Genomic DNA, 18,741 nt, shown 5'->3' with positions numbered 1-18,741 from the left:
GAAAAGTTGTGTCTGTAGCTTTCATGTTGTATTCTATGCAGTAGATAGTTACTAGAATAAATAGGTTGCTTTTTTTTTAAAAAAAAGGGAGGATTAGGCAAATTCAATAGATTATCTAAAGAGAACTTCCATGTTTAGAAGCAACAATCCTCAGAGTGCCAGCTCCTAATGACACACAACAGGGAATGGAATCTGCATCACATTGTCCTTGTAAACTTTCACAAGATCTGAAAGTCTGATCTACCAAGGCAGTTCTTAAGAAATGCCTTCTTTTCCCACGCTAGTATTATAGCCCCTGCACTGGTGGGACCTCACAGGAACACAAGAAGCTGTCATATTGAGTCAGACCATTGGTCCATCTAGCTCAGTATTGTCTACACTCACTGGCAGCGGCTCTCCGGATTTTCAGACAGGGGTCTGTCCCACCTCTACCTGGAGATGCCAGGGATTTAACCTGGGACCTTCTGCTTGCAAGGCAGATGCTCTACTATTGAGCTATGGCCCTTCCCCTAATTTCCTCCACCATCATGGCAACACACAGCCTTGCCTTTTTCTAGCTACTGCTACCGTTATTCATGATTTGCGCCTTCCACTGTTGCTTTTTTTTTATCATTAATTTTTATTCAAATTTTCAAAGACAAAAAACAAAACAAAACAAAAACAATTAAACAATAAAATAAAATGTTGACTTCCGATTTGTCGCAGATCAGTTATAGGTCTACAATATATAACAATCCTATCTCTAAAATTATATTATAAAATCACTTTCCTCCAGTAGTTATCTTAATTAATCATCAAATCTCATAAACATTATTTTATTCTTTCCACAAAAAGTCAAAGAGAGGTTTCAATTCCTTGAGAGATATATCTTTCAATTTTTTCCAAATAAACATGTCGCTTAATCCATCTGATTCAAATATGTTAGGCCCAATAATTTCAATAGCCATTCTTCCATTATCTATATTAATTCCATCTTCAATAATCCTGTTAAGTCCAGTAATTTCAGTAGCCATTCTTCCATTATCAGTATCCCATAATAATCTTGTTGTCATAGCCATAGTCCAAGTAAACATATCAATTAATCCATCTAGTCAAATCTGTTAAGTCCAATAATTTCCATAACCATTCTTCCATTATCAATATTAATTCCATCTTCCATCTTCAATAGTCCTGTTAAATCCAGTGGTTTCAGTATCCATTCATCCATTATCAGTATCCCATGATGATCTTGCTGTCATAGCCATAGTCATATAACAAGAGTCTGATGGGAATTTCCCCCATCACAAATATGTCCTTGCCATCAATTCTGAATATGTTGTTGAAATATTGTTGTAAAGTCACATCTCTGCTCTGGGTGCATCTCTGCTCTGTCACATATTTGTAGTTAATTCCGTAAATTTTTTCTATGTCAAGCCCCATCACATCATTCCAGTCAAAAATTCTGAATATGTTGCTGAAATAATTGCTGCAAAGTCATATCTCTGTTCTTCTTTTTTACAAAATGCACTGGCTCATCTCTTAAGAGTTTCTCCACTGTCACATATCTGTAGCCAACTCCATCACATCATTCCAGTCCAGAAAATTATCCAAGACATTGATAACTTTACCACCAAAATCTTCATTAATTTCTTCAGAGACAACGTTGAATTCCAAACAGTAAACTTTATTTCTAACATCCATAAACTCCAAATCTTTTTCCAATTTCACATTTGTTTCAATCTCCAGGGCTTGTAGCTTCCCTATCCCATCAAACTCCTCTCTCACAGAATCCCCTATTTCTTTAAGCTCCTGCGTCATTTTGTTAAATTCAGTTTTCATCTCCTGTCTACCCTGTCTCAGGGTTTGTTTCGTTATCTCAATCTCACCCATTATTTTCTGGAACATAATTTCTTCCATGGTCTCAATCACTTTCCTGGCTGCCATTCTTAAATCCACAGAAACAAAAATTATTTCAGCCACAATTGGGTTAATATTCCAGGCTTGCTTATATCTGTGTAGACAGTACAGCCTGCCTTATCTCTATGTGTTCAGGAATACAAAACAAACTTAGTTCCCAACATCAAAACAATTAGTGGCGTCGTGAACAAGCAGATTCGTCAAAATGAAATAGACCAAAAAAAAAATTTTTTTTTTCCCCCTCCTCGAAATAGAAATCCCTCTTCCGTTGGTATCTTTAGAATGCACCTCCAAGACAGCTTTTTGCGATAAACAAAGATAAGCTTTTTCGATTTCTTTCTTCCTTAATTTCGTTAGTGAAAGAGAAAAGCCATAACTCACCTAGAAATTCTTCACAGCTGATTCATTGACAAATCTCTTTTTTTGCTGCACCAATTTAAACCAAGTGAAAAAAGAAAATAGAAAGAAGGATGCTTATCTGCCTGTTGAAGTCCATTATTCTTTAAAGAAAAGATAAACGTGTCGCTATAATCAGCTAGAGCTTGATGAAAGTCCATCCGGCATTGCAGTTTGAACCTTCTCTCATAAATAAATGAAATCCAGTCCTCCCCACAAAAACAGGCTTTGTGGTTAATCTCTAACGTTTCTCCCTGCCCGGGAGAAAATCTTTACCAGTCAAAAAGAGCGTTGTGACTGATTTTAAAGCTGAAAAAGCTTCTTCTGAGATGAGAGCTCGACTCAGAGCAGCACAGGCAAAGCAACCCTTCCCGGAAGTCGCGCCTTCCACTGTTGCTGAGATAAAGTAGAAACTTTGAGAATTTGAAGTATATTCTTTGTAGCAAGAAGATTTGAGTCTTGCAGCTATCTGTGAGAAGTCGGGGGTGGGTGGGTTTCTCTATAGCACATGTTGTGAAAGGGAAGATGTTCACCTTTACAGGTGTTTCTTTGTTCCTTCCCCCCCCCCTCAAATACCCCCAACATATTAGTCCCCCACTTTGAGAGCCACTTTATCTAGTCACAGCATTATAGTGTTTTCCTCTTAAAATACTATAAATTGTCATATTATTTTAGAAAATATTTTTCATGGATTTAATGTCGTCTCTTCATGGATACACTGGAATACTGGGATGCTACAGTAAAAATAATATTCTCGTGCTTTTTGGGAATAAAATACTGAATATGAATATTCTGGTTGCTAAGTGAATCTGCTCAGTTATTGAGATTTTCATTAGAGGCCCTTTTGTTAGATTCCCTGTCATCTGAGGTAAGATAGCTATGACCTGCAAAAAGACTTTCTCTTTTAAGGCACCCCCATTGCCCACTTCTTTTAGCATGTTTAGTTTTCATATGGTTATTTATTTGATTTTTAGTATTTTTTGCTGCTCTATTTTTTACCATATTTTTCTAGATTATTGTTTTCTGTTTTAAATTAAATCTGAGCCCCCTTGAGAGGCTTTGGATTGAACACGGTATTCAAATATTTCAAATAATCAGGGAAGACTATTTTTCTGTTCTGATATAAATTCTTACCTCCTCACACACAGGTATACGTGGAGAGATCAATGTGGTGGTGAAAGTAGACCTCTTCAATGATTTAAATCGTTTTAGACAGTCATCGTGTGGAGTAAAGTTTTTTTGCAGTAAGTCTCAAAATATCTTTGGAAATGTTTGTGTACGTGAAAAATTAGAGAACTGATGTACGGAGGAAATAAACCTTTCAAGATTTATATCTTCTAAATTTAAACTGGCAATCCATGTGTTGCACATGGGGCTAGCTTTGAAAATGATTCAGAAGCTTCAGTTAGTGCAGAGTACTACTGCCAGAATTTGAATGATTCTGTGCATTTCAGTCACATCTCACCAATTTTAGAAGAGGCTGGCTGTTCATTTCCAAGCCCAGTTCAAAGTGCTGGTATCTGCCTTCAAAGCCTTAATAAGCTTGGAATCGAGGTACCTGAAGAAGCCACAACTCTCACACCAAGCTGCCCACGCTTTTAAGATCGTCTGCTGTTGCCCTACTCCGAGTGACTCCTCCTGTAGAGGTGTGATGAACATGAACCAGGAGAGAGCTTTCTTGGCTGTGATGCCCCAGTTACAGAATACCCATTCCAGTGAGGCTTATTGGCACCAGTGTTATTTTCTTTTAACTTTTTATTGCCTCAGGCTTTATTAGTATGATACATCTGCAAGCTTTTATCTTTATGTTTTATGTTATAATTGTATTGTCATGAACTGCCTTGAAATTAGTTGTGTAAAAGCGTGGTGTATAATTATTTTAAAGAAAGATATTTTACACTGTACTTACGTTTTTAACAGCTACATCTATTCCAAAATGTTATAAAGCTGTAATTATTCATGGGTTTGTAGAAGAACTGGTGGTTAATGAAGATCCAGAATATCAATGGATTGACCGAATCCGCACACCAAGGGCATCAAATGAGGCCAGGCAGAGGCTTATTTCATTAATGTCAGGTAATTACAATATCAGTAGCAGCCTTAAAAAAATACCCATGGATCTTAATTTGGGGTTGCATTAATAAAGGATTTGCATTTCGGTAAATTTCTGTTGAGATATTTTGCAGATTTGATTAATGGGTCTTGAATCCAACTGAACTTTTTATAGTTACATGAAACAGTTGAAAATATAGTTGGAAAAAACAATATTGTGTTGTGTTTGCATGTTACAATAGAGGTAATGGAATCTATAACTGCATGGAATGGCATTTTACCCTATTTTAGATGGGATTAAATTCTCCTGAAGAAGCATGTTTGTAGTTCATGGGTGCTCCTTGGTACCATCTTTGTCACTGAAGGTTCAGGGGGCCTTGCAGGCTAGAAGCACCTTCCACCAACTTCAGCTGTTGTGCAAGCTACACCTGTTCCTGGATAGTTTGGCCATAGTAACTCATTTTCATAGTAACTCATAGTCACTTAGAAGTTATGGATGATTAAGCAGCATATAAATCTTGTTCAATATATAAAATAAAACTAATTACTTTTAGATTGGATTATTGCAATGCACTCTGTTTGGGTCTGCCTTTGTGGTTGGTTTGGAAGCTGCACCTGGTGGAACATGGAGTGACTAAAATGCTTAATGGAGCTTCCTACCGTGCATATATTATATCTGTGCTGGCTCCTGTTTGCTCCTGTTAACTGACATTAAGGCTTTGTTATTGACTTGCAAAGCCCTGAACAGCTTGAAACCAAGCAGCCTGAGAGAGTGTTTCTATCGGTATAGATCTGCTCATTCACTGAGATCATTGGTGGAAGCCCTTCTAGTCATGCTACATCCAGCAGAGGTACATCACATGGTGACCTGAAGGAGGCCTTTCTCCTCTATGGCACCCAGATTGTGGAATGGCCTCTCCTTAGGGATGCAATGTGCACCTACGATGCAGGTGTTCTGCTGGCTGGTAAAAACTTACTTGTTCTCTCAGTCTTCATTGGGCTTTAATACCAGCCCTTCTCACCTCTGGATATCTGTTGTATACTTCATTATATTAGTTTTATTTTGTAAACTGCCTTGTTATTTTTACAGTGAAAATCATCTCTCAATTATTTTAAATAAATAAAAATAAATTCTCTCTTGGGTATTGGGATGTCACTGGTAAACATTTTACCTGTTAACATATAACTTAAAAAAATAATTTACAAATGGATGCAATAATTGCAACGTGGTGTGATTTCTAGTCTGTTTTGAAACTCTAGTTCACATAATAAAGCAGCCACGTATCCCTTGGCAAGTTGGAATTTCAAAGGTCGTTTTGAATTGTTGAGCTATATAAACAATCTTTAGAGAATGATAAACGTAGACATTGAATGTGTGAAGATCTGCTCTTAACTGTTTACTGATTCTTTTTTCATATAGTTGGCAGCCAGTTCAGTCCATGGTTGTACATTTTGAAACACTGTGTTTTCATTGATTATAGCTGTTTTAGTACTTAGCAAAATCAGTGACATGCTTACTTTTAACACTTTCTAAAAGTATATTTATTTATTTAAAAGTTGGAGATTAGTTATGTGCTTTCTGATGTAATATATATTTAATTAATAAATGCAGGTGGGGATTGTTTGCTTGTTTCTTTCTAATACTTTACAACAAGGATTGAAAGAGGTGATTCGACCACACCTAGAAAAAACACCCTCTGGTCCCATTGGTTGTGGCAATTACCACACATACCCCCTTTTGGGAGGAGGTGATTGAGAGGGTTGTGGTGCAAGTTCTCATGGATGAAACCAGTTATCTTGATCCACCAATCTGAGTTCAGGTTTGGTCATGAGACTGAATTGGCCTTGGTTGTCCTGAAGTATGACCTTTATCATGAGAAAGAACCACCCTGTTCTTCTTACTTGATCTCTCAGTGGCTTTTAATACCATTGACCATGGTATCCTCCTGAGCTGGCTTTGTGAGATGGGCGTTGGGGGCACTGTTTTACAGTAGTTCTGGTTCTATTTCTAGGGTTGATTTCCTAGAATAGCATTGGATGATTATCTCTTGGCTTCCTATAAGCTGTGCTGTTAGGTGCCTCAGGGTATCATCCTGTCTCCAGTGCTGTTTAACATCTACATGAAGCAGTTATGAGTGGTCATTAGGAAATTTGTGGTGGGATGTCATCAGTACGCTGATAGTACCCAGCTCTATTTCTCTGTAACATTTGAAGCAGGAGAGGCTATGTAAGCCCTGGACTTGGTGGCGGGCTGGATGAGGGCCAACAACTAACTTTGAATCCTGGCAAGACAGAGAAGGAGCAGGTTCATAGTCTGGGGGTGCTCCTGTATCCATCTGTCATTAGAGGCCCAGATGATCTCAGTGGCTTGGAGTACCTTTTACCAGATTTAGCTGTTTCTGATCAGGATAGCCTGACCACTCTTGTACATGTGCTGTTACTCTTTAGATTGGATAACTACAATGCGCTCTGTAGAGAGCTGCCCTTGGGACTGACCCAGAAACTGCAGCTAGTGCAGAATGTGGCAGCTTGACTGCTCATTGAATATTGCCATCATATTAAGCTGCTGCTGAAAGAATTGTATTGGCTGCCCCCTCTTATATTTGTCTTTTTGTGCCTGTTGAAGGCTTTCCTCTTTCAAAAGTCTTCTAAGTAGAATTTTTTATCCTAGTCTGTATCTGTGTTAGATTTGAAATTATTTTAATACATAATTATTTTAGATATGTTTTTATTGTATTGCAAAATCATTTCGAGACACTTAATAGGAAGCAATTAATAAATGAAATAAATAATTATTCAGATGTTTGCCAGCAAGCTTCTACCTTTTCTGTCCCTCTCTCTCTCCTTCTTCCCTCCGCCTATATATTTTATTAGAAATTTGGAACAGTAGTTTATATTCATCGCATCCTGATTTTAAAGTGTAGAGTGCATGCTGTAGTGTTCAAAGATATATGTTGTGTTTTTAAAATATTCCATTGATATTGTTCCCTGGAGGAAAAGAACTTGGATCTATAGCTCAGTTCTAAGCAGATTAACTTAGAAATATAACTGAAGGTTGGTTCAGCTTCATAACTTCACATGGAATATTAGTATGAAACCATGTGGAAAAAGATTAATATGAGCAGGACTGTTCACATGACAAACTGATAGTCATCTCAATAATTGTGGCTGTACTTTTTCCAATAGTTGGAATCATATTAAAGCAAGCCAGCAGCTATTTGTATAATTGCAACTGCTGGCAAAGTATTTCTTTTTATTTACAATTTTGTATTTTGTTTTTAATTTTTAAAAAAACAAAAACCTCAAAGCAGAGAAGAAGCTTGAATATTAAAAGTTTGGCTATAGCTAAACAATTATTCTGAGAAGTAAAAATCGACTACATCTCTCCTACTTGTTTAAAGGTTAAAAGCCTGCCTCAGAATAAAGGTCTTAACAGCAAAAGAGGCAAAGTATTTTTATCTGAAGTATTTCTGATAGTATAAAGTTCTTTAGGCACTGGGCCCCCATTGCTTAAAAATACAGGCATAATTACTGAGATGGTTGCCATCTCATTATCCATACAGCCCTATCCCTGGCAAAGTTCCCTCTCATATGGTCACAAACCTGCATATACAATTCTGTGAAGCACTTTGTCAACTTTAATAGAACTCACTTCGAAGTAAATCCTGTAAATCTCAATAGAACTTACAAATAAGCATTGTTAGGGTGCTTTTTTACATTTAGAATTAAGGTTCTTGTTTATCATGTTCTTATGAACATTACTGTCTTTTTAATGAATTGCATATTATCAGCAGATTAAATGCACACAGTATAAACAATAGTGTAAAGAAATATCTGCCCACATACCTGATAACTTATTGGACACTTGCCAGGGCTTGCATGTGCCCTAAGGTGTTTTTGCGCCATGTCTCTTGCTCTTCCAACACCTCCACTCACTCTAAAAATTACTTGCTTTGTGGCATGTTCTATTGCTGTTTCAAGGAGGTATGTGGTCACAATTCTGAAGGTTGTGGCCAGTGTCCATTAAAAAAATGTAATGATGATGTAAATTACATCATGTTATACAAAATATGTAGTTCTTTTGTATAGCTAAGGTATCCGTTTGCATTGATTTTCAGTTTTTGCATCAATCTTTGAATGCTTATACAGGAATACCTAGCTTTAACATACGCAATGGGACCGGAGCGTGTATGTAAAGTGAAAATGTACTTAAAGTGAAGCAATTATCTATGCATGTTCTGCACCGCAATCGCCACTAGATGGCAGTGGCGTCATGCCATTAAGTGTCCGTAATTGCGAAGCACGCGTATGTTAAGCGGGGTATGGTGGCGTATGGAGCACGTACATTATAGCAAGGTGACGTTAAGTGAAGCGACGTTAAGCGGAGTATGCCTGTATAGTACAGACACAGCAAGAAGGTCTGGTCTTCCACAGCAAAACATCAACAAATATATTTACAAGCCTGCATGTAGTAGTCTTCAGGAAAGACCTTTGGTCTCATGCTGGTGCTTTTATTGTCCCAATGCAGTTGCATGCTATTAACACTGCTCCCTAGAGGTTTCTTGTTGATTCATTTTGCGTATAGATTGTTTTTGTTTTCCTTTTTTATCTTTGGCAGTGATTTTCAGCGCATTCCTATACATGTTTAGTCTGAAGTTGGCCCCACTTCATTCAGTGAGTTTTACTATGAAGTAAATGAGTATAGGAAAGCCAACGTAATTTTATATGCATATTTATTGAGCTCCGCTCCCCCCATGCCCAGCGCTGTTTTGTGCTAAACAGTTGATTAGCACTATTGCTTTGAAGCCCGACAGGGCTGTCCACAAATAAAAGGGAACATTTAGGCAGCAACCCTAAGGTATGCACAGGTAAACATTAAATAATAAAAATACCAAAACAGAAAATATTGAGTGCACAGGCATAGGGAGTAAAAGCAAGACAGCAGTCCAATAAGGATTAATGCCCAGGGACAGATCTTATGAGGAGTGTGTCTAGATCCTGGCTTGAAGATCAGTGAGGAGAGTGAAAGGGAGGAAGTTCAAAGACGAGGGAAGGAGAGAGGAACAAAACAGGAAGCACAGCATGGCACGATGGAGAAAGAGAATGAAAATTGGCGGAAAGAAAGTGGCAAACAGAGAAAAGAAATACTGTGATTGTGTGGGGCATGCTGCAAACATTTTGTTGCTGATTCCACTTGTAACGGACATAACAGACACTCAACAGTCACTCAGATACTCACACCAATTCATTAATAAATTGTCTGAAACCTTTCACCAATTAATTAACAACACTGAAGAAAAAGTCAAACTTAAATAAGGATATAAGCCAGCCAGGCTGAAGCAAGGCGAAATCAGTACAGCGCAACTTCTATTCAGTCATATTTATAATATATTAGAAAACAGCATGAAGAAATGTATAGCTTTTCATTTGCTGGATGTAAAAACTTTTAGCAGAGACACTAAGGGCCACTTCACAGATTATATAGTGACAAACAGTGTGTACAGAAACTGATGCATAGTTTGCAAACATGCATCCTCTTTTCATCATCCTTCTACAGCAGACCTGACCATTGACCATGTGGCTGGGGCAGATGGGAGTTGGAATCCAGCAGCATCTGGAGGATCATAGGTTCCCCATCCCTGTTCTACAGCTGTAAAATCATAATAGGTGAAATGGTCCTTAAGCCATACGCTTCTGGATGATGGAGTACAAAATTTAAAAATTATTACATAGTGTTATCTACCTTATAACAATTTAATACATTTTTCTGTTCTCAACTTTGTGGTGTTACCAGTCTTGCAAATATATTTTAAGCTAATTTTTGTCTAACTGGCGTGTTCTTTTGCAGGAGAACTGCAAAGGAAGATTGGCTTAAAAGTACTTGAAATGAGAGGGAACGCAGTTGTTGGCTATTTGCAGTGTTTTGATCTGGAGGGAGAATCTGGACTAGTAGTACGAGCCATAGGAACAGCCTGTACCTTGGATAAATTAAGTAACACATCAGCATTCTTACCTGCATGTAATTCCCCATCCAAAGAAATGAAGGAGTAAGTATGTGTTGGATGTTCATTGGAAAGAGTTTGTCATGTTTTCTTCTCATACTCATACAGTTTTACATCATTTCATTTGTCTGTTTTAATTTCACACACACACACACACCTGCCTCCCTGTGTTGTATATTTTTATGGATTTAGAAATTCAAGTGATTCGGAATGAACTGTTAGTACTCTTTGACCAGATGTTGCAGAAATAAATTTTGGAGTGACAAATGCCTATGCAATAATACCATATATAACACTTGCAATGTTCACAACAGGTTGATGATGAGATTTGCCTCTTCTACATTGCAGTTCAAGGTGCAATATTTTGTGTGGTGAATTTGCATTAATAGAATGTTTTGTCTTTCAGGATATTTTGCAATATGACATCTTCCCAAAGAGTTTATGTTTTTAGTACTTTTCGTCTGAATTTACATTTATATAAGAGACAAAAGTTGTTAGTGTAAACATTAGTGTTGTAATAGGAATATTATAGCATATAATGCTATAAGCTGCTGATTGATTGATTGATTACATTTATATTCCACCTTTCCTCCAAGGAGCTCAGAATGTACATGGCTGTCCTTCTCTTCATTTCATCCTCACAACAACCCTGTGAGGTAGGTTAGGCTGAGAGGCAGTGACTGGCCCAAGATTATCCAGTGAGCTTCATGGCTGAGCGAGGATTCAAATTCTGGTCTCCCAGGTCATAGTCCAACGCTCAAACCATTACACCACCCTGGCTCTCTAATGTACGTTTCAAGCTATTGCTATCAGGTTCTTATATCTGCATATCTTATTTAGGGAAGCACCAAATAAATAAATTTAGTTTTGCTGAGCTTTTGACTTTAAATAGTAGGCCTGCTGTCAGTTCAGTTGTAGTTTATAGAGTTCAGTTTTTAGCATGAGCGAGTGAAATAAAAATAGTAGAGTGCCAGCCTGAAAGCACCTTGTTTGGGAAGCTAAATGACCAGGGAAAATGCATCAAGTTACATTTTACAGCATCATGTAGACTTTTTATTTTATGTCAGTTCTAAGAGGTAGCAAGACCAGCACACACTTTTTTGTGTGTGTCAGTTGGGATTATCTGCTCTGGCCATGCCAGCCGGAATCTTGAAAACTCTCTCTTAATTTAGAAGCTCCTGTTAGAAAATAATTATTTTAATACATAGGTGTGTGTGCACATATTAGACCCACTGACCTGTAACTGTATATTTTCTCAATATGTTTTGCACATTTTATTTTATTATTTTATTTTATTTTATTTATATACCGCCCTAAGCCAAAAAGGCTCTCTGGGCGGTGTACATAAAAGATAAAACAAGCAAGATATAAATATATAAATACAGTAAATATAACAGGTTACAAGCAACAGGATTGGAAGAAAGACAATATATATATAAAATGTACTAACAGCAGTAATAATAACTAGTAAGAATAATAGTTTGGTTTGCTGTTGCTAGCATTGCTGAACCTTAAGTTTCACACACATACTTGTGTACTTTAATAAGTGGACAACTACTGGAATGGTCTCTCCCGCCAAGTTGCACAGTTAAGCTTATCACATTCTGTTTTCATACCACAGCAAGGATGACACAATTTTAAAGAGCTGCTGCAGGAAGCAACAGACTGACTTGGGCTGTGTGAAGGCAGTTCCTGTCTGATAGCTGAATACAGGATATATGACCAAAACCAATCTTTGTGATAGCTAGTCAAATTTCTTTTGCACTGGTAAATTCCAGATCTTTGTTCTGAATTAGCTCCATTCAGTGTTCAAAGTTGATACTGCTTTGCTGTGTTCAAACAGATAATCAGAACAAAACTTTCTGTGATCTCGGGAGTCACTGGCTATTTTTTTCCTGTTTTCAACTAGTTGTCGGGTTGGCCCACAAATACTAGATTGATTTGCTAGCCTGCCTGTACTTGAACTTGTCACTAACAGCCTTCCTCAAATCTTCTGGCATGGGCAGAGCGTTGGGGAGAAAGGTGTAATTTTTTCTCCCTTGCACTTGGTCTGAAGAAAAGTAAAACAGCAACCATTACTCAGAAGTCGTTTTTTTTTCCTGCTGTGTCTTGCCTTCTCCAATTCTCAGCACAAGTGAGACCTTGGAGGAACTATGTGTGGACTTCACGGACACTCATCTCTTGTGAGTGAGCTTGTAGATACTCGTGTTTTTGATAAGAGCCACCTTTAAAAAAAGGAAGAAATTTTTCTTCACAAAGCTTCCATGCACTGGAGTTTAGTTAAATTATAGGTCAATAAGTAAAATCATGCAAATACCACATTGCTTTTACACATCCAATAGTCTTCTAATAATGTTCTTCCAACAACTGTTGTCATTCCATCTTGTAAAGAAAATGGAAACATTCTCCCCCTGCCCCCATCCTCTGGTTGCACCTTGCATGTTAAGATTTTTATGTTTATTAGAAACAGAATCAAGCAAGTCTAAAGAAATCGTATTGAATCCAGATTTCACAAGTCTAGCAGGCTTCTACTGGTATTTCTTTTTTCCCACTTAACCCTTTGCCATAGATATAATTTCACTTTTAACAAGGTAATGCTTAGCTGCTTTTCTAAGATTTCATCGTTATTGTTTAGAGCAGGGGTGTAAAAATGAGTTGGAGGGCCAACTTCCCCACTGACTAGATCCTTGGGAACCACACCCATAATTATGGATCAAAAAATATCCCCCACCACAATTTGCTTAACATCTTTTACTGATGCCCCCACCCATTTCAGGTGTTTTATTACCTGAGGTGTATCCCAGATTTGGGGGGGGGGAAGGCTACAAAAGAGAAGCAGCTGTAATAGTCCACTGTCTCACATTTCTCTGCTTCATTTCCCCAGTGTGAGCATAATTAACTTGCTGAGGCCTTGAGTTAGCATGAGATAAATCGAGGTGGCCAGCTAGAGCCATTTCATCAGTGGATCTACTTTTGAGTAGGCATGCCAGTTTGCCATTTGTGGCTTCTTGGCTAATATAACTGAACTTTTGTGAAATGTGGTAGGTGTCCTGTGGGCCATTTTGGGGACCACAAAAGATCTGATAAGGCCCTCAAGCCTTATGTTTGACACCCCTGCTTTAGAACCTGCTCTTAAACCTCCAATAACTAGAACACCCTGAAATATTTTTAAATGTAACCTTGCAATCTCTTGTATGTATTTTTTTCTTTCCTTCCGCCTTGGCTGCAAATTCTCTCAGGTCTCCGCTGGCTCATCCACCAAGCCATGGATGTCGTTCGACTCACAACAGCCCAATTCACACAGCTACTGGCTCACGGCTTACTCAGAACTTCTCTGTGTCTGTTCCCACTCTCATCTACACTGGTACGAGACTGCTCAGACTCAGGAGCTGGGGAGAGACAGGCCACAGGCACAGTGACCGCAAAGGGCAGGCAGGCAGGCAGTGTAGGCAGGTACCACAAAGCTTTTCTCACTGGGAGTCCTTCTGGAAATCACTATCCTAGTGTTTGATACAACAGAGGTGATAGGAGACTGGAAGATGATGTACATTTTTGGCCTTAATCTCTGTACTTTTGCTTTGGTGTGTGCGAGGTTTTTTCTTTCTTTCCAGTAATAAGATGAGAAACCTAAGATGTAAATATCTCTTGTTATCGGGGGGGGGGATGCACATCTTGATTGGGCTTCAGGCATAATCATGATGTCCTCAGAAATGGTTATGTGAAAGAAGACTTAATTTGGACAAACAGGTAAGGCAATACTAAATGTAAACCTAGGTTGTCAATACAATGGCATCAGTATGGTTTCCCTGTTTGTTTTTAGCTGTGGCACACTGCAGATGCTAAAGGATAAGGCAACCTTTTTTCTTTGAAGAATATGTGTGTGTGTATATATATGTGTGTGTCTGTGTGTGTATATAAACACACAGATATATAGTCTGCAGTCGTCTCTTCGTTTTCCTTTTTGATAATCTGGTTCAAAAAGCATTTTGCGTTGCTGCCCCCAAGTGATGGTTGTGATAGGTTTTACTTTCTTTGCCTATTTTTCTTGGGTTTTGATGCTTCATGCCTTAGCTGTGTGTTTTGTTCTTGTTTTTGTTTTGCTAACAAAAAATTGCCATCTTCCTGCACAATTCTGAGTTGGTAAACAAACTTTTCTTTGTTGCCTTTGACCTCATAATCCAGCATTCACACTTCAGGACAACTGTTGGCCCTTCCCCATCCCTTCCCACATCCTGGTGTTGGGATCATGCTGTTATCAGCTCGGTCCTTTGGCACAGGATCACTGAATATGTTTCCACCTTCTTCTGGCAGGATTCCTTTCAATGAAGATCCCAATCCCAATCCTCATTCATCAGGACCCTCCACCCCTCTGAAAAACCAAATCTATTCCTTTTCACCTTCCAAGTCCTACAGTCGACAGTCCTCTTCTTCTGACACAGATTTGAGTTTGACACCCAAAACTGGTAAGGTGCTTTCACCCACATTATTTTGATTTGTTTATTTGTTTTGTTTAATTTGTGCTGTTTGTTTTAGTTTTTTACTCACTTCCTTTTCTCTGTTTTTCGGCATGTAAGTTCAGCATCGCAACAATCCCAAAATAGGAGATTTTTCCTGCTGCAATCAAATCTGGGACTATCTATATTCCTAACTCTTTATAAATTGCTTTTTACATTTTTTAGCTTATGGACAGCTTCTGCAAGCTGACATATAGCACATCAGAATATAATAAGACAGTCACAAGGAACTGTCTTTTAATTTCCTCCACATCATATTGCACATTATGGAGATAGTCACCATAATATGTTGGGGAAATAATTTAGCATGTCTTTCTAACAGTGTCCAACTAGAAGAATTTTTTTAAAAATTATATGTGTACTTCTTGGTAATTAATCATCTGTTTGCAAATCTGAGACTTCTAGAAATGTGGCTGGCTGCCTGCTGAGCTGCTTCCAAGCTATGCATACTTGACATAGGCACCTTTGTCATTAAAATAAAGTTCACTTCCTATTTGACATTTTTAATTTTCATAATTTCATTTAATATATGGTGTGTAAGCATGCTGTCTTGCAAACACAGAACAGAGTCAAATGCCATCATTCCTTAATGTTGCTTTTTTTACCCTGCCTGCTAATTCAGTGGTTCTCAAACTGTGGAACAGGTTTCCCTTCAGGTGCATGGGGTGCTGGGAGAGGGTTCCAGTCAAGGATAAGGTCCCCAAAACTGTGATGCCTTTTAAGATCTCAGTGGCCTGCTCCCTGACAGCCTTGTCTGATCGACATTAGACTTAAGGGTACTGCACTCTCAATGTCCTTCTCAAAGTGTTTGACAAGAAGGAAACCCATAACCTCCAACTGTGTTGTTCTTTTGGTGAATTACTATGCAAAATTCCTGTTCTCTTTCTCTTCTAAGATCAACGTACAATAGCAGCAAGCAACTTGCATGTAACTTGGGTGCAAGGATCTCTGCAGGCTCATCTGTGGGATATAATTAGTATTAGGCAGAGGGTAGGGAGAGTCCAGAATGTAGTGGAAAATTGAAATGGGGCCTGAATTCAGAAAGCTTGAGAAACGCTGTCCTAACTACATGGCTGCATCCATTAATCTTAGTACAATGTACATTTGCTGTTTTACCTTTAACAACAAAGTCTACAAGAAGGCAATGTGATTGTTTTGGTTGTCTTTCTGTTTTTTGAAACAATAACTGTAGAAAATGTAGTGCATGAAGCTATAGAATTTAGACTGGTCCCTCCTCCCCCCAGTGTTTTTTTTATTGTGTTCGCAGATCTTTTAGGTTCATTTAATAATGTTAAGGGGAGTGTCTTAACCTGTTGCTTCTTAAAAGAACATCTTTTAAGTACATCTTTATTTTGCACTAATTTTGCAAGATTAAAGGATGCTTGATGTAGATGCCTGTTCAGGTTGATATAAGAGAATATTTTAACTTACGGGGTAGATGCAGACCTAGTTGTACTTCAGGTACTTTTAAGTTAATCTAAGTTGGTTTCATTGGGTCTGTTCTAAGCATAACTAAGTCTGGATTCAACCCATAGTTCACAAATAAATTGCTTTTCTTGGCTGTTGAGTTTAGAGAAATGGAGAAAAGGATTTGAGAGAGTATTTAGTTTTAGAAAGTATGCTAACATTCATGTGGGACACACACACTACATATACCACAATTTCCATTTATGTTGCATATTTATCTAATTGGGCAGGGGCAAGAATCTGAACAACTTGGTCGTAACCTTGCACACACTTATAATGCTTACATTCCTTTGACTGTAATGGGATTTAAGCAGGCTAATTGGGCATGATTTTGCAGACCATGGTTGGGATCTAAAGAGACCCTTGTGCGAATGGAATATCTTTCTGCAAGGTGTGGGAGGGGGGCAGTTCTACACTTTCTTCTGATTCCTTCCTCCATCTGCATCTCCTCTGTGTCATACTCCATGCGATTCCAGTATCCTCACCCCTTTTCATTGGCTACAGCAGGAAGGAAGGGAAGGAAAGCCCCATTCTATTAGCAGAATTGTGCTTGGAGTTTGTTGGATCCAAGCCGCTGAATCTAGTTCCATGATCCCAGAAGGGTTTTAGACGTATTTTTTTGAACAGCAGACCCCCACAATGCATAATAAATCAAGGTGTTTTCATATTTTTGTTCTAAGGATGATGCAATTTCACTAATCCTGCAAGCATCAGCCTTACCGGTTCTGTGAATCCCAGGCTGTGGGCCAGCAGCGTTACTCAGTTGATAGTAAGGCTTCTGTCAGCAGAATGGGGAAGGAAGCAGTCTTGAGCGATGCCCCATGCACCTGCTCTAAATCTTCTCAAGTGCCCCCTCCCGATTTCTGGAGCAGATTGAGGGGGGCTGAAAGGGGGAATTGCTGAAAGTTGCTTCCCTGTTTCACTGACAGAACCCTTACTGTCAGCTGAGCAACATTGTTGGATACAATCCCATGTCTACCAAATAGAACACAGTAATAGAGATTATGATGCGTTTTCTTTGTAAATATATTTCTGGTGTATTTGTGCTAAAAAAATGTCAAGTTTTGCTGTCAGTGTAGATTGTGTGTTGGATTAGAAGTTTAGCATTGTGCAGTCTTCAAAGCACTCCTGTGATGCAGCTTAGAGGCTTGACATCAATTGTGCTCTGTTTCGCAAGCCAATAGTGTTAAGTAATCTTACTAATGAAAATGTTGCTAGCTGTTTTGCTAACGTAACACTTAGGTGATTACCCTAACATATATGTGGAGGAAATTAAGAAGATGGGAACTTCTTTAAAAAAAAAAAAGCAGGAGAACTTAGAGTAGATCAGACATGATATACAAATAAACTGTTGTCTGGTTCATATTCAGAAATTCCAAAATTCTTCTGAAAAAGAGAACTTACATTTTTTAAAACTTATGGAAAGAGACTGTTAATCATCTGCAAGCAGAATCATGAATAGCAGTTAGAGTTTGAAATAAAAGTGAAAGCACATTGAAACCATTCCTTATGTAAGAGGAATAGTACATTAAAATATCTTTTTGAATGTGCTCCTCATTCACACTGTAGTGCTGTATTTGTCATTTCATTGATTGTATGCCACTCACTAATAGATTATTCATATGTTGCTAGACTGTTCATTTTTACAACATTTGGTTTTGCTTGATTCATTTTGCTTGTCTCCTTCTGGTTTCTTTTTAGCCATCTTCTGAAATCTATCATCTCTTCTCTACTGCTTCCCTCCACAGCACTTTCCCCACAGAGACCTAGGATTTTCCTGTTTCCCAGCTCCCCTACACTCTGTTGTGATTCCCCAAAGCTTAAACAGTCCTGTCACATTCTCTCTGGGTCTAGCTCTAACCCTCTTCACTCTAGTCATGCCAACACAGTTCTGAGGAAAAGTGTTTCTTTCACGGAAGAGCTGCTTCTGGCTGCTTCTGGTAGGATCACTCTTAAATCGTCTTGCTATTTTTATTTTTATTTTAGTAGTCTCTGAAGTGGCACTGAGGGCAGTCTTAAAGCTTCTCTTGTTTTCTCTGCACACCCTTTTAAAACTGAAAATTGCTGGCTACATGACGATTACAAAATTCTACTCCCTTAAATGTGTTTTTCAACTTAATCAATTTTTTTTCCTTTATAAAGTTTGGACATATTTTAAAGGAACCTCATCATTTTTATAGTAGATTGTTCTCCTTTTCCCTGCAAAAAATTCATCATGCTTTAGTAATTGGCCTGTTTTTTGGTGATGTAATCATTCCTTTCCAGAGATTTGTAAATGTTCCTCTGTTTTACTTGGAACAAACACTTGTTCTTTCTCTTCAGATCTTTTGTATTATTCTGTTGACCATCATGTTGCCACCAGCCATATTTGGTTTCTGTACTGGAGCTACAGTTTTGAATACCATTCCCAATAT

General features: G+C 38.2%; 1 protein-coding gene across 16 annotated transcripts in view; it reads left to right on the top strand.

Annotated features, from left to right (window-relative positions):
- Nucleotides 1-18,741, top strand: part of C2CD5 (C2 calcium dependent domain containing 5) — a 154,460-nt gene that overhangs the window by 10,453 nt on the left and 125,266 nt on the right. For 4 of the 16 annotated variants that reach the window (XM_061638388.1, XM_061638392.1, XM_061638390.1 and 1 more), the window contains exons 4-8: nt 3,441-3,536; nt 4,213-4,368; nt 10,193-10,391; nt 14,658-14,809; nt 18,076-18,267. In XM_061638388.1, the coding sequence (XP_061494372.1) occupies nt 3,441-3,536; nt 4,213-4,368; nt 10,193-10,391; nt 14,658-14,809; nt 18,076-18,267 (795 nt within the window). Of the gene's footprint in view, nt 1-3,440; nt 3,537-4,212; nt 4,369-10,192; nt 10,392-13,585; nt 13,711-14,657; nt 14,810-18,075; nt 18,268-18,741 lie in introns of those variants that run through there. The other 12 variants (XM_061638394.1, XM_061638401.1, XM_061638396.1 and 9 more) reach the window with 5 other exon arrangements.

The sequence above is a fragment of the Rhineura floridana genome, chromosome 8, assembly GCF_030035675.1.
Source record: "Rhineura floridana isolate rRhiFlo1 chromosome 8, rRhiFlo1.hap2, whole genome shotgun sequence".
Lineage (NCBI taxonomy): Eukaryota > Metazoa > Chordata > Lepidosauria > Squamata > Rhineuridae > Rhineura > Rhineura floridana.
Note: the sequence above shows the minus strand (reverse complement) of the source record. Positions and strands in the feature narration are given on the sequence as shown.